The 15183-nt window shown below is 65.8% G+C and overlaps 1 protein-coding gene across 1 annotated transcript; it reads right to left on the bottom strand.

The window, feature by feature from the left end:
• Positions 1-4456: 4456 nt before the first annotated feature.
• Positions 4457-13967, bottom strand: LOC122898827. The gene is made up of 8 exons (XM_044236508.1): positions 13905-13967; positions 11887-11949; positions 11476-11742; positions 11199-11354; positions 6338-6448; positions 5580-5884; positions 4589-4697; positions 4457-4474 (listed from the first exon to the last, which is right to left on the bottom strand). The coding sequence occupies exons 1-8, from the start codon at positions 13965-13967 to the stop codon at positions 4457-4459; spliced, it is 1092 nt and encodes a 363-aa protein (XP_044092443.1).
• Between the last annotated feature and the right edge of the window lie 1216 nt (positions 13968-15183).

The following is a 15183-nucleotide window of genomic DNA, read 5'->3' as shown; positions in this document are numbered from 1 at the left end:
CAGAACACGTGTGCGCAGGCCTTGCCCGCTAAGGCATCTGGGCCGTGGGAAGTCGGCGGGGGTTTGGGGCAGAGGGAGATGCGCGCATGATGGTTCCTGGGAGCCTCCTCCAGCCCTGTGGGACTCCGCGGCTCGGGCCCTCCCTCTGCCGGCTCGGCCCTCGGACAACACGGCCGCCCACGGCAGCGGACCCTGTGGGCGCCCCCGGCCCGGGTCACCTGCGCCGGCCCTGGTATTTCTGACTCTTGGGAGGCGGTTCCTTCAGGGCTCCTGAAGGTCCTGTGGCCACAGGCCTGGCCAAGCTGAGTCTGAGGGCCGGTCCCCTGGGACCCCCCGGCCCCGGCCTTGGGAACATAGCAGGTGTTCCAAAAAAATACACTGTTAAGTAGAGAACACATTTACTGCTCGGAAATCTCTAAATTGTCTGCAGGGCGCCCGTCCAGCCTCCGTTCACGGCCACAGGTCAGGTTTGCCCGGTGTCTGTTGCTGACCTGGCGCTTCTTCCCACACGGGGTCGCCTGGGTCTCGCGGTGCGTGTCAGACACGTGGGTCTGGCAGCCCGCCTCTGGCTCCTGAACTCTGTCTGCCACGTGAGCCTTCCCGTGCTTGCTTGGGCCGCATCCTTCCTCGGCCTCCGGCGGGGGGTTTTGGGGTCCTTGTCTGCTGTCTGTGTTGCCCCCTTGGAGGTGTGGTGGGAGTCGGGCTGTGCCCTGCCGCTGGAGGTGACCCTCCTGACACAGGGGAGGCGGGTGACGGCCAGGATGGGGTCGACGCTCTCAGGGAGTCCGTGGGCACGGTAGGGAGCGGGCCGTGCTGTGGGTGCATATGGTGTGTGACATTTGGGGACAATGCCGGTTGTCCTGGTCGTGGCAGCCAAGAGCGCCCCTGGGGTCTGAGGGATGAGCTCACAGTATGGACGGCTTTGTGCTCAGTGGACAAGAAGGCCACAGCGGCCGTGGGGCGGAGAAAGCGGGTGAGCAGGGCGAGCCGTGACAGTGGCCCTCACTGGCCCCGTGGGGCCGGGGGTGCTGGGGGAAGGTGGGCTCCACGTACCCTGGAGCTAGGTTCCAGGCCTCTAGCCTCTGGGAAGCTGCTGCTGTCCGCGTCCTAGGTCGGCCCCTCGGCCGGCCTTCCCTGAGTGGGCTCCGGGGTCACGGTGCGTGCCCTCCCCACCCCCCTGCGGCGCCGTTTCGCCCCAATCCCCCACTCCTGCATGTTTCAGACACGTCCTCCGGCTGCAGGTGTGGGGCTGGAGGGGGGAGGCCGGGAGTTCACTCGTAGGGGGGCCGGAGCAAGGGGGAGCACTGCCCCCAACACTGGGACAGCAGCCACAGTTAGGGGACAGAGAGGAGGAAGCATTCCACAGACGGCCCTCCTGACCCCAGGCTCTACGCAGAGGCTCCTGGGGCCTGCTCCCTGCTCTCGGGCTGCGTGGCCTGGGGCCACGTGCCGCCTGTCTCTGAGCCTCCATGTCCTCACCAAGCACGGCGTCCGTCCCAGAAGGCTGCCTGGCCCCATGCACTGGGCCGACAGCCCTCTGGAGTTTCTCTTCCTGCTCCTGGTGGGACCCGTGAAGTGACCCATGAAGTCACTGAGCCCATGGTTCGCGCCAGGCTCCTGGAGGCTTTGGGGGTAATCACTGTGCCAAGCAGCCCCTCACCCAGTGAGCACCCCTGAAGCCTCCGGGCTCAGGGCCAGGCTGGTGGGGTCCCAGGTGGGAGACCAGTCCCCCGCCTTGACTGTACCCCCCCGTGCATGGGGATATGACGGGAGGTGGCTGCAGGGCCAGGAAGTGGGTGCTGGGGTACCTGGGCCAGCGGGGGTTGGGGTCCTCGCCGTGTCGGGGCTGGCGGGCAGTTTGGGGCTGCCGGGTCCTTGAGGGCTGCCTGCCCAGTGTCGCGGACAGGCAGCGTCCGGCCCTCACACTTGTGCTGTGATGGTACGATGGGCTTCACTGACCCCTACACCATGGGTGGGCAGCCTCCTGGCCCAGTGGGGTGAAGTGTGGGGAACGGTCTGGGGGCAGGGGTCTTCTCTAGAGAGGTAGGAGGGGGCCCGCCCGGCCCAGCCCAGAACCCTCCCTCCGTCCCTCCTTCCGGGCTCTGCTGGCCTGCGCTGGCATTGTCCCTCCTAGGGACGATGGTTGGCACGGGCGTGAGCTGGAGGGCTGGAGTCCTCAGCGCTGGGCTGCCTCTCCCTCCCCACCTCCTCGAGAAAATGAAAGGGGGGCCTTCAGGCTCTGGTGGCAGTGCCAGTGTGTGACCCAGGACAGAGCAGAGCTGGGACCGGGACCCGACGGCAGGGTCGGGGCTGCTGGCCTGGGTGATGCCCCCCCCACCCCCCAGGGTTCGGGGCTCAGCTCTCAAGGTGCAGTCTGGGGTTCCATGGGAGGGCTGTCCTCTCTGTGGCGGGGCTCTGGGTCCTGTCCAGCCCGAGATTTTGCCTCCTGGGGGACATGGGAGAGGGTCCCCAAGGACACTGTGTCCTGTGGCTGGGCTGTGGGTGCCCCTGGGCTGTTGCCCCTCCTCTCACGCTTTCTCTCCTCTCTCCACAGCCCACTGCAGCGCTGGCATCTGTTTCAACGGTGGCCACTGCATGCCTGGCTCAGCCCAGCTATGCTACTGTCCCCGAGCCTTCCAGGGCCCCCGCTGCCAGTACGGTGAGTGGACAGTTGGTCATTCTCCCCTCCACCGCCCTGCTCCTGTGGCTTGTCTGACCTTCCTGGTGGAGGGTCAACCCTGGGACGCCCGCGACAGACGCCCTGCACGCCGTCATCTTAGAGCCCCGCTGGCCAGTCGTGGCCTCCAGAGAGATGGGTGGGGGCTGCCCGGGGTGCTGGGCAGCTGGGAAGTGGCCTGGCCTGGCGCCACTAAGCAGCTCTCCTGCCGTGCTGGGGACCCTGGCGTCCTTCACGAAGAAAGACGCGGGGGCATGCTGGGCCCTACTGGAGGCGGCTGGTTCGGGGAAACCGGACACCTCTGTAAATCGATACGTCACGGAAACCCGTCTATGCCACCCGCCCTTGAACAGAAACCCAATGGAGTGAATTTTCGAAACCTCATTGGCTTTATTAACTGACTCGAGTCAGGCAGGATCCCATCTCGCAGAAAAGAAAGGTTTTGAAAGGGAAGAGAAAGCGCATGAGAAAGGAAATTATCAGCCGGGCCACTTGGCCCTTCCCGGGGGGACGTTTCCTGGCTCCAGTGTGGACGGAGCTGGCAGCTGGCGGGTGCCGCTCCGGGCTGGGGGCTTGGTGCCCCGACGTGGGGCCTTCGGCTGAGTCATGCCACGTTGGGGGCTGTGCCCACGGGGGACACTGACTGGGTGCCGAGCGGGGCGTCTGGCTCCGAGGGGCCGCCGGGCTGACTGCGCAGACGCTGCTCCTGAGTTCTTGGTGATGGGGCTGCGAGAGCGTTTCGCTGGGGTTTCCTGCTTTGTCCAGCGTCTTCGGCGAGCATGGAGCTCTCAGGCTCCCGTTGGAATAGGCGCAGGCCACGCCGCCTGCTGAAACGAAATACCCCCAGACGGTTTCCGGTGCTTTGAACCTGCTCCGGGCGAGCAGCTGGGCCTCCTTCCAGGTGGATGCCGGGGGTTCTGAGACGGGGGCTGGCCGCTGGGGTTGCTGAGGATTGGAGAAGCTGGTCAGGCGACTGTGCTTGCATACCCAATGCCCTCTGTTAGCCGGAAGGTTCTTGGCTGAGCTCGGTCCTGCTTCTTCGAGGGCTCCGTGGGCTGGGAGGACTGAGGCCCGGGCCATGGAGTGAGAGCCGGCTGTCGAGAGCCCTCCAGATGCTGGGGGGCCCCTGCCCTATGCCCTGGTGCCTCAGCCGGACCTCCTGACGTTAGGACCCTGAGCCCCTTGGCGGGCTGGCCAGGTGTGACCTCCCACCCCCAGGCAGGCTGGGTCCAGGCTGGGTCCAGGCCCGGAGGGAGGGGCAGCTGTAACAGCTTGGCTCCTCTCCGTCTGGTGCGTGTTTATGGCCACAGGTGGAGGTGGAAAAGGCCTCGAGGCCCTTCTCTGGTACAGCCTTGGTGAGCCGCATGCAGCTGGGGCTGGGATCCATTCCGTTTGGGGCGAGAGCTGGTCCCGGCGGCAAGCTCCCTTTCGGGATGTTGCTGGGACAGGGCTGGGGCCGGCTGTCGGCAGTGCAGATGCTGTGGTCCCTGCTACGGGCCGCGGGCTGTGAGGGGTGACTCTCGAGTGTGGCCGGCCTGGGGTCACACCCTCCAGGAAGTGGCTAGGGTCACCTGCCCTGCCCCTGTTCCTCCATCCCTGCGTCCTGGCCGCCGTGGGCTGCCCCTGCGCTCCTGGCCTGGCTCTGTCCGTGGGCCCAGCTCTGAGCCTCCCGGGCTGGGGTCCCCTCTGGCATGAGAAGCCTTCCCCACCCCAAGACCCTGACACTTGGCCTCCTGGTATTGGGGACTCGAGGGCCTCAGGGCACACGAGGGAGGGAGCTTAGTGCAGCGAGTGGCCCTGTGTCCAAGGGAGGGGGCCTCTCTGGCCGGGTCCCAGGGTCCTGGGGCCACACCCCTGGGGCAGGCTCAGACCCACACTCAGGCTCTCTGGGTGGGCAGGAGCTGTACTCACAGCTCTTCGCTCTAGCTTCATGGGCCTGCGCTCCAGACTTGGCTTTGCCTGCAGAGCAGCCCTGCCCTCCACAAGGATGGGGGTGGCCTCCTGGGGGCCGGGGCCTGGCCTGCACCACATCGGCGTAGCGCGTGTTCACCGTGCGGAAGGAGAACCCAGGTCAGGGAGGTCAGGCAGTTGCTTGCCACTCAGCAGAGCTGGGGCCGGGAGTGCGTTCTGTCCCAGGGAGGGCTTGGGACCTCCTACCGTCTCCCAGTGCAACACGAGACCTCCGTAGGGCCCCAGCAAGACCTTCTCTGGAGAGAGAGGGGCAGATGCCCTGGTCCGCACCTTGGCCTGACTCTACACCCGGGGACCTGAGCTTGTGACAAGTCTCGGCCCTCTGGGACGGGTGGGCCTTGTGCTGTAGGTGGGGCCTTCAGGAAGCAGGAGGTCCAGCGGGGCAGCAGCTGCTGGGTGTCCTCCTGGGGAGTGGTCTCCTGGAAGAAAGGCTGGACATTCAGGGCTCACTGTGGGCTAGACAGACAGGGCTGGGTGTGCAGGGTGGGCTGTACGGGGGGGGGGTGTGCTGGGCAGGGTGTGTGGGCTAGCAGGGCCGGGTGTGCAGGGGCGGGTGTGCAGGGGCGGGTGTGCAGGGTGGGTGTGCGGGGCTGCCTGTGCAGGGGCGGTTGTGCAGGGGCGCCCCTGCCCATGCCCCTGCCCGCACCCCGACAGCACCACCTTCCCGTCTCTCCGTCTGGCTCTGGATGAGGCGGGCGCGGGCTTCAGTCCAGTTGGGAATATTTAACTACCCCCCAATTATAATTGATTCCAGTTTTGAAAATAAAAGCCATATTTTTTTCTGGTTCCCCCAAATTCTTTCATTTGAATCAAAGCATGGGGGAGGGAGGCATCCAGAGTGCAGAGGGGGAGGGGGCCCCTAGGAAGAGCCCCTCCTCTGCCTGCCCCCTCCAGGGGGGAGGGGAGGCGGTGGCTTAGCCCTTTGTTCCACCTCCCCCCGCCCCATCCCCCTCCAGGAAGGCAGAAGGCAGGGACACAAAGGGGGTCTGTGCTGGCGGAGCCCAGGGTGGGGGCCCGAGTGTGCAGGGCTCGGCCCCCCTTGGTGCGGCCAGAACTAGCTTCCGTGTCATGTACGTGTGATCCTGGGCAGCGTCCTGGACCCTGGTCATTCCATGTGTCAGGTGGGGAGGGAGAGTGGTTTTCTGCGGGTCCCAGGGGTCGGCACAGGTGAGGCCCAGCGCCCCCGTGGGAGAGGGGTTGGCAGCGCTGTCTCCCCCGAGGCCAGGTCTGCTGGGCCTGCGGGCATGATGGTGGGTGATCCGGTGGCCGGGTTGTCCCAGGCTCTGGGGTCACTGCCTGCGCCGCCTGCCCCGGCTCCGTCCAGGGGCCTGGGGTGGGGACACCCTGCGGATGAATGGCCCCTGCCCGTGGTTCAACACCATCTGTCAGCAGAGGCGGCTGTGTACCGCGGGAAGCCCTCAACCCAGGCTGGGCTCCTGGGGTCCTGTCCATCCACTGGGAGAGGTTTGCACCCGCAGAAAACACAGCTCTGTCCCCCGTCGGCACCCAGGTCACACGTGTGTGCTCCTAGCGAACGTGGTAGATGCCCCCCACCCCACCACCCACACACGTGCTGCCTGGCTGCCGCCACGGGGTCTTTACAGGAAAAATAGGCAGGAGACCCAGCCTAGGAGTGTACGACCTCTCCACCCAGCTGTGCGCCAGTCCTGTCTTGGGACTGGATCTCACCTGACCTCGTGGGACGCAGGCAGTTGGAGAACTCAGGTCTGGGTTACCTCGGGTAGCTTCTCGGTCCCAGAAGCTTTGGCTTTGGTTCCCTCTGGGCCTCAGTGTCCTCACCTGTAAGACGGGTGGGTTGGGTAGGTCTCTGTGGCAGTTCTGGGACTCAGGACTCTTAGCCGAGCAGAGAGCTGGGCAGCCTGGAGGGCTTCCAGGAGGAGGTGGGCCTGTGGGCTGGGGAAGGTTTGGGGAGGTGCAGATGGTTCAGGGTGGGGTTTCCAGATGAAAGAGAGGAGAGGAGAGAGTGAGTCAGCCTGGAGGGCCTGGGGGGGTTGCGGAAGAAGGGTTAAGCCTAGAACCCCCAGGGGCCTTGGCCGCCCCCTCTGGGCCGGTGGAAGACCTGAAGTCAGGACGGCCACTTTGGGGACGGCCACAGGGGACCCAGCGTGACCTGCTCCCCACCCCCCACGCCAACCCAGCAGGGACCGAGGTCTGAGGTCCTGCCTGGAGCCTCTGTGCCCTGGTGGGTCCTGCCTTCCGAGCAGGAAGCCGGTGGGTGGGGGACCCTGGGTGGGGCTGGAGGCAGCTGTTCTGGGAAGTAGAGGCAGGCGGCTGCCCCGAGGGCTTGGGGGCGGGAGGCAGGCCCTGCTGTCCCAGCCCCTGGCCCCGGCTCAAGGGCGGCTCTGTTCCTAAATTGGGATGATGTCTCAACGGAGAGGGAGCGGGCCTCCCGGCGCTGCCCTGTGTCCAAGGGTGGGAGTCTGACCCCTGCCTGGGGACCGGACGCCACCAAAGACGGCTCTCTGCGAGCTGCTGTGACCAGGCCTGGGAGCTGCTGCTGCTCTGGGAGCCTGGGCCTCATGGGGGTGGGGGTGGGGAAGGCAGCCAGCGCTGCCCGTTCCCGAGGGGCTGGGGGCACAGTTCCAGCACCCGTGGGCTCCTGCCGCCTGCCGCAGCATTGCCGTCCCGAAGCCGGCGGCCACAGCGGCCCTCGCCTGGCCTGAGTCCTTCGGAGCAGCTCAGCTCCACATCCCAGGCTCCCGGCCTGGCAGCGCCCTCACACCTTGCAGAGGAAGGCCCAAGGCGGCAGGCAGAGCAGCTCTGGGCGAGCCCCGGACCCCGGGCTGCTTTCTGGGCAATTGGAGGGTGCTTCGGCCCTGTGTCCACTCCACCCGTCCGAGCACAGGCTGCCCAGGGGGCAAATCCTAGCAGACGTGCTGACAGACTGTTTTGAGGGTTCCTGGGGCTCGTGCCTGGCTCCCCCTCCGGGCAGGATGATTAATGAGGGTCTGTGAGCAGGTCTGGCATCGGCATCCGGATCTGCTCCCGGGTCTTGGCGGCTCCAGGCATTCCAGAGCAGGGCCTGGCCCTCTGTGCCCGGGTCGAAATGGGGCCTGGGCAGCATCACGCGGAGCCAGGCCAGCTGATAACAGGCCATTACTGCAGGAGGGGAGGTGGTGGGCAGGGGTGCCGACGGCTGGCTCCGCGGGCCTCCAGCCACCCCGGCTGCGAGGGGGCTGCTGCCCGGCTCGGTCTCTGCGGGGGCTGGGGGTTGCCCCACCTCTTGGGGTTCCACCTTGGGGTCCTTGGAGGTCTCAGGGGGGAGGAGGCCACTTCCCCACTGAGCCCCCTGCGGCCGCCCATCCTGCCTTGTGCCGGCTTTCTGTAGGGCAGTGTCAAGGCCAGAACGGAGCAGGGCAGGGCGCAGGCATCCCACGCATCCGAGCCCTCCCCGGCGGATGTGACCGCCCCGACCTGGGGACCCTCGACCCGAAGCAAACGGCAGGGTTGCTGCGTGTGTGGGCCTGCGAGCCCCTGGGGCAGAGGAACCGGTTGGTCCTATGACCACTCGGTTTGACTGGACAGTTTGGGAGATTCCTGGACGCCGGACTCCTGGGTGCTTGCCCCCGGTTCCTGGCAGGGAGACTTCCTGGCCTAGCCCAGACCCGGAGCGCGCACAGACAGAAGGGCCGGAGCTCCCGGGCCTGCCCCTTGCACCCGGCCCTGAGTGCCCGCCCTCCACTCTCCCAGCTCCCTGGGCCGCCCGACGCCCCCCGGCACGGCCCTGGCCTTCCGACGGGCCGGCTTCCTGCTCACGGTCTGTGGCTTCCCTCAGGGACAAAGACGGGCATTGCCTTTTCTGCTCAGGGACAAGGACGGGCGAGTTTTGCAGCAAACCCATGACAGGACTTGTTCAGCAGGAGAGGCGCTCCACACCTCGTGCACCAAATGTCTCTGTCCTGCGCCCCGTGCATGCTTGGGCTGTGCCCTGGCCGGGGTTGGGGGTAGACGGTTCTGCCCGGTGCTGGCCCGGCTTGGGGGCCTGGTGAAGGGCCAGCAGCCTGTGTGACCCTGGAGGGCGCTGGGCCCTTCTGGGATCCCAGGCTCGTCGTCCCAGAAGTCGGGGGCACAGGGGTGGGAGCTGAGGTCTCCGGGGGACCTCCCACAGGTGTCTGTGCACTGTGGGGCAGGTGGGCTGGGCTCGGCCGCAGAGTTCTGGCTCCCTGTCCTGGTTTCCCTCACCTGTGGGACCGCCATCACTTCAGGGTCTCGGTGCGGGGGTCCTGTGCCCGCCCATTCACCGCCAGTCCTCTTGGGCTGTGTTTGCCCACGTCTAGGGGCATCCTCCAGGCTGAGGGCAGGGCAGGCTGGGGTGGGGGTGGACCCGGGCCAGCTCTGGGCTGGGTCCAGGACAGACATCACCTCCCAGGAGCAGCTGTGCTCTGGGGCCAGCGTCTCTAGGCACTGCCAGGTCGACAAAGGCCCACAGGAAGGGAGGGGCAGTGTCCTGGGGAGGAGGTCGCTGGTGCAGGGCGGGTACTTGGCGCTGGGCAAGGACCTTTCTCTTCAGCCCCTGTGGGGACAGCACCTCCGCTGTGGGGGCACCTGGAGCTCGCATGGCCCGTCTCTCTTTTGGGCTGCGTGTGGGGTCCCTGCAGTTGGGACGGCCCTGTCAAGGCTACGGGACTAGGTGGGGTCCTCGGGGGGCAGCATTCCGAGCCCGGTGGCGGTCCTCTTGTCTGCCCTGTTTTGGGGTGACATGGCGCAGGGCTGAGTGGGTGGCCTGTGTGTCCCCTGGCAGCTGTGAGCACAGGTGGGGACAGGCCACGCTGGCTACTGTGCTTACAGCCCCGTGGGCCGTCCCGTGTTCTGTGTCCTGGGAACAGAGGTGGAGCCATCCGGATTCCCGTGTGAGGGGCAAGGCGCCAAGGTTTCTGGCCCTTCTGTGCTTTGTGGCGAGAGGATGGCCCGCCTTGGCCCCACCAGCCCCGGGATGTAGCCGCCAGACCCAGAGCTGTCGGGAAGGGCCTCCTGTGTGCGCCGGGGAGTGCCGGGATCGTGCGGGAAGGGTCTAGGCAGTGTGGCCCCTCTGCTTGGGCGCTCAGACTGTTGGAATGCCCGGAGGCTCGTACCCCACCAGCCCTTTGAGGCCACGGACACCCCTGCTCCCCATGGGGGGGCAGACGATGGCTAAGCACGTGGGGCGGCGGGGCCCAGCCTGGAGGGCTGTCTTTGGGAGCGACCTGAGCGCCGGGCTGGGGCAGTGGGGCCGGCCCGCGTGGGGCTGTGGAACGCGGTCAGAGCCCCGCCAGCCGGCCGGCCAGTCCATAGTCCGCGTGGAGGAGTGGAAGCTGCCCGTTCCCGGGACCAGGCTCCAGGAGGGCGGCAGCTGGGCCCCGAGCCTGGCAGAGCTGCCTGGACCTCCGGGCCGTCTCTCCAGGTGGGTGGGGACCTGGTCCCCCTCGCCCCGATGCCGTGGGGCAGGGATCTGGTTTTGTTGGGGAGGCTGCCCTGGCCTGAGGACCCAGGGGTCGGAGGAGGCTGATGGACAGTGTCTGGCCCAGGCCTCTTCCTCTTCCAGACTGAATTGTGTTCCGAGGGGAGGCAGGCTGGCTGTGGCCCCTCCCTGTGTGTCCCAGAGGGCAGGCCCCAGGCCAGGTCTCTGCGGGGGCCCTCCGTGTGCTGTTAGAGTGGGTGAGGGGCGGGGGGCTGCACAGCCTGGCCCCCCCGTGCCCCTGCTCACAGCCTGTTCTCTTCCGTGGGACTCACTGCGGCGGCAGCTACCCCGAGAGCCTGGGAGGCAGCCCTGAGGGTGCTGGTGGGATCCGGTTTCCGGAGGAAGAGGGTGTCCTGGGCCCCACGGCACACGGCTGCTGGGATGAGAGGACAGGCAAGGGGTACGCCCCGGGGCAGGTGTGCACACGAGGCCAGGCTGTGTTCCCTGCCCTTCTCCATGCTGACCTCTGCCCTCCGCCGGCTCCGGGCTCTGCAGTCGGGATGAGGAAGGCCCAGAGGCTGGGGTGGGGGGACATGGGAGCCCCTAGCCAATGGGCCCTCCGCCCCCGGCCAGCCAGCGGTGCCCCCAGCATTCCCCAGCCCTGCCAGCCTTTCCAGAGCTTTCCGTCGGCAGCAGGAAGGCACGAGGGAGCAGCCATGGGGAGGGAGAGGGCTCACAGACCCCCTCCTGGAAGGGGCTCCTGCCCCAGCACGCCCAAGCGGGTGCCCACCCTGCCTGCGCCTCAGGGCGGGCACCGGCGCCCTCTGGTGGCGGCGAGAGGCCAGAGCGGCCGCGCCAGGCCCCTGGGCTTTCAGGTCCCTGAGTTCTTTAGCGGCTCCTGAGCCAGTCCAGCCCCGTGATGGCTGGCGTCACCTGGGGTCACTCCTGACAGCTGCTGAGGCCTGAGGGACACCGTAGGAAAGAGGACGAGACCCAGCTGGGCCCCTGGGTGAGAAGGAGGGGGGATGGCCTTGGAGGGCGGGGTGTGAGAGCGTGACTGGGGAGTACAGGGGTGAGGGAGGGGGCAGGAGGGGTAGAAGTGACAGGGTCCGCATTGGTGGGGACCGCGGCTCCGAGGGCTTAAGTACTCACCACAACGTGAGCTGTGAGCCGGAAGACCTGGGGGGTGGGCAGGGCCAGCGTAGGGGGTCTGCCAGGCAGGGCCCGAGTCCGGGTGGGTCCGCTGGGGCACAGGCAGGGGGTGACTCGGCACCGGTGACTGAGAGCCCGGCCCCAGGACTGCTGGAGCTTGAGGTCGGGACGGTGAGGGGCGGAGAGGAGAGAAGGCGGACTGCGGGTCAGGCCCGGCCGGGGAGGGGTGCCGTGAGCCAGCACAGGCGGGGGGAGGGGTGCCGCGAGCCCAGCTCACCGTGGGTGTGAGGGAAAGAGGCTTCCCAGGCTCTGGTCTGCGGGGTGGGGGAGCATAGTGGCCTCTTTCCTGACATGGCAGAGACCCCGGCCAGTGGACACGTGCGGCTTCTGTCTGCTCCTCTGTGCCAGGGGGGTGCCCTCGGGCCTGGGGCTGTTGCCTGGGGCACCTGTGCCCGGGCAGGGTGTGGACACTACAGGGCCCGAGGCTCCAGATGCCGGGGCGGCCACGTCGGCCTGTCCTGTGTTCCCATCTGTAGGTCGGGCACTAGCCTCGTCGTCCCTCCTCCTGGAGGCATCCTGGGAGCCAGAGGAGGGCTCTTCACAGAAAGAGAACGTGTGCCCCCGTCCCCGGAGAGCTAGTCACCACCCTTCACCTCCCTCTTCCAGCAAGTGCTCCTCCAGCCAGTACTTGCTGGCTTCCACTGTGTGCCTGGTGCTGCCGCGGGCAGGTCCGGAGCGGGGGGCAGGCTTCCTGTCACCAGAGCAGCGACACAGGTGCAGGAGGGAACGCGTAACTTGGGCCTGGCTGGCCCTGCCGGCACCCGCAGGGACTTACCCTCAAGCGAGGTCCCCAGTGGTTTTCAGAGAGGCAGTTGTGAGCTGGGGGGCCATGCGTGTCTGCTGAGGGTCTGGGCAGCTGGGACAGGCCACCTCCAGGGGAACTGTGACATATGGGCAGGCCTGGGGTGCTGCTCACTGTGCAAGGGCCCGGGCTGGGCAGGGGACTGAGCTGGCTGGCAGAGCAGGAGGCCACTGGGGACAGGACCCTTGTGTGGCACAAGGAGCATAGATAAGAGGTGGGTAATGCTGAGGTCCCCAGTGGGCAGTGGGATGCTTCTCTGGAGAGCCTGCCCGCGGGAGAGTAGGGCCTGAGCGGGGCCGACTCCTCCCCTCTGCCACAGCCACTGCTCCGAGCAGGCCGGGGCCAGTGCTGCCGACCCCACTGGTGTCTGGGCGGGGGCGGGCCTGGCTGAGGGGCTCCTGGCGGGCTAGGTGCACAGCTGACCAGAGGTTCAAGAGCGTCCAGCCCCAGGGCTGCACACCAGGGAGGCGGGAGGGGCCAACGAGGCTTCGAGCACTGTTTCAGAGCCCAGCTTGGGACTCCCCTTCCGGGGTGGCTGGGCTCCCAGCGAGGCCCCAGCCCCGTCTGGGTAGAGTTCCAGGCTCTGTTTCAGGAAAGAACAGGGAGGTGCTGAGTGCCCCAAGCCCTTCCTGATCGTGGCCTAGAAACTGAGCAAGATGCAAAGAGGGTGTCATATCCTGTTGTCCAGACCAGAGGGTGGACGCCTGGTGACAGGGCCTCCGAGGCCTCTGGGTTGCATGGATCTCGGGTCTCCACTGTGCAGGGGATTGGATTGGCTGTGGGTGGACTGGCTGAGTCCAGAAATCAGGCTTCTTGGGACAGAGAGAGACCTGCGCACATGTCCAAAAGGAGACACAAACGTGCACAGCACGCACAAGTGTACACACATGCGCACACATGCACCGTTCACATGTGCGCACACGCATGATGCTGGCACACATGTGCACAACGGAGGGACGTGCACACACGCACAAGGTACACACACGCAGGATAAGGCATGTGTACGCATATGTGCACCGCACAGACGCACATGCACAAGGCAGACACATACATGCACAGGCAGACACACGTGCACATGTGTACAGGGAGACATATGCACACACGTGTACATATGCACACACACGTGCACAGGCAGACACACATGCACACACACGCACACACATGCACACGTGCACGGGAAGACACACATGCACACACATGCACAGGAAGGCACACATGTGCACACATGCAACTGCACACATGCAAGTGCACACATGCACACTTGCTCAGGCAGACACACGTGCACATATGCACACATGCACACAATGCGCACACGCACATGCACAGGCAGACACACGTGCACATATGCATGCACACATGAACACACGTGCATAGGCAGACACATGTGCACACACATGCACAGGCAGACACACAGTATGCACACGCACAATACACACATGCACAGGCAGACACAGTGCACATATGCACGCGCCACACATGCACACATACATACACACATGCACACGTGCACAGGCAGACACACGCACACACACATGCACATGTGTGCACACATACACACGTGCACAGGCAGACACACACGCTCACACCTGCACACGCGCATACACATGCACACGCGCACATATGCACATGCACATACATGCACACACGAGCACACAGGGACACACGTGCACATGCAGACACACACGTGCACATATGCACACACGCACATGCGCGCACATGTGCACAGGCAGACACATGCACGCACGTGCATAATGGAGGCACGCGCACACACTCAGGCGCACACACAAGCACACGCACGGAGGCTCACATATGCACGCAGACAGAAGACCCAGCTCAGTCCACACCAGCCCTTCCTCAGCCTCACCCCAGTCTCGGGCGCAGCCACAGCCGCGGAAGCTGTGAGCCATCCTGGGAACTCGCTGGCGGGGGTAGTGGAGACCTGGATATTTGGGGAACCAAGGAATGTTCTTGGCTCTCTCCTGGGCCTTTTACATTTTGTCTTGTTTTCTGGGAAACAAATGGGAAAAAAGCCCCATTCCCACATATTTGAAAGCTGATTTGTATAAACAGACCAGACCCGATAACTTTCAGGGTAAACAGAGAAACTGTCTGATGTCAGGGAGGCCTCTGTGCATCCTGGGCTGATGGCAGGAGGCCGGGGAGCCCTTCTGGTCCTGCACCGGCTCGGTCCACTTCCTTGGGTGCCTTTAACGACACCTTCCTGTCCCTTGCCCCTGGAGGCCTGCTTGGGAGCCTTCGAGGCCCCTCGTCTCCAGTTTTGCCCAAACTCCTACCCCATCTCGCACCTCAGGGCCCTGCCTGGGCGGCAGCTGAGAACCCCCCACCTCTGGCCGTGGTGCTTCGAAGGGGGGCCCCCCAAGGTCTGTTGGGAGCCCGAACTTCCTTTTTCCACTGCCTCCCGCCCAGAGCTAGTGTTGGCCTCTGCCTGGTGGGATGGTGTCCACCTCGCCTTCCGAAGGCGGCCTCCTGCTGGCAGCCCCTCTTCCTTCCTGGCACCCCGTTTGCCAGAGACAAGGGTATGTCTGATGGGCAAGGAGCCTCGCAGCCTTCTTGACCCCAGGCCACCTCTGGGCCTGGCCTTGGGGACACAGGGGGCCAAGAGCTGAGTCCTGGAATCTTCCGGGAGAGGCCTAGAAGAGGGAGAACCCAGTACCCCAACTCTTGACCTGTCCTTCTGACCTCCCAGAGGGGACTGCCGGGTGACCCTGGGAATCCAGAGTGGGTGAGGCCTGTCTGCCCTTTCTAGGCGACCCCCTCTTGGTTTCCATGGTTTCCCTAGAAACCACAGACGGGGGTGGGGGCTTGATGGGTCCTGGGACGGACTCCCTTGCACCTGGGGAGCTTCCCCTGCCTCGCAGGCTGTCCTCCTGCAAAACCACGTGGACTGCCGCGTGGTCTTAGACGCCTATCGCCGAGTGACGCAAGCGTGTGTGAAAAGGCCACGCTGTGTGGTTCCAGCTTCAGGACATTCTGGAAAAGGCAAAGCCGCAGAGACTGCGCAAAGATGGTCGTTGTCAGGGCTGGGGGAGGACAGGTGGACAGGTGGGGGAAGCCGTTCCCCGCGACACTGTCCTGCGCGCACATGCTCATCAGGGCCCCAGA

Source organism: Neovison vison, chromosome 2 (assembly GCF_020171115.1).
Source record: "Neovison vison isolate M4711 chromosome 2, ASM_NN_V1, whole genome shotgun sequence".
In the NCBI taxonomy this organism is placed as follows: Eukaryota; Metazoa; Chordata; class Mammalia; order Carnivora; family Mustelidae; genus Neogale; species Neogale vison.
The sequence above is the reverse complement of the archived record's forward strand: the minus strand, read 5'-3'. Positions and strand labels throughout refer to the sequence as shown.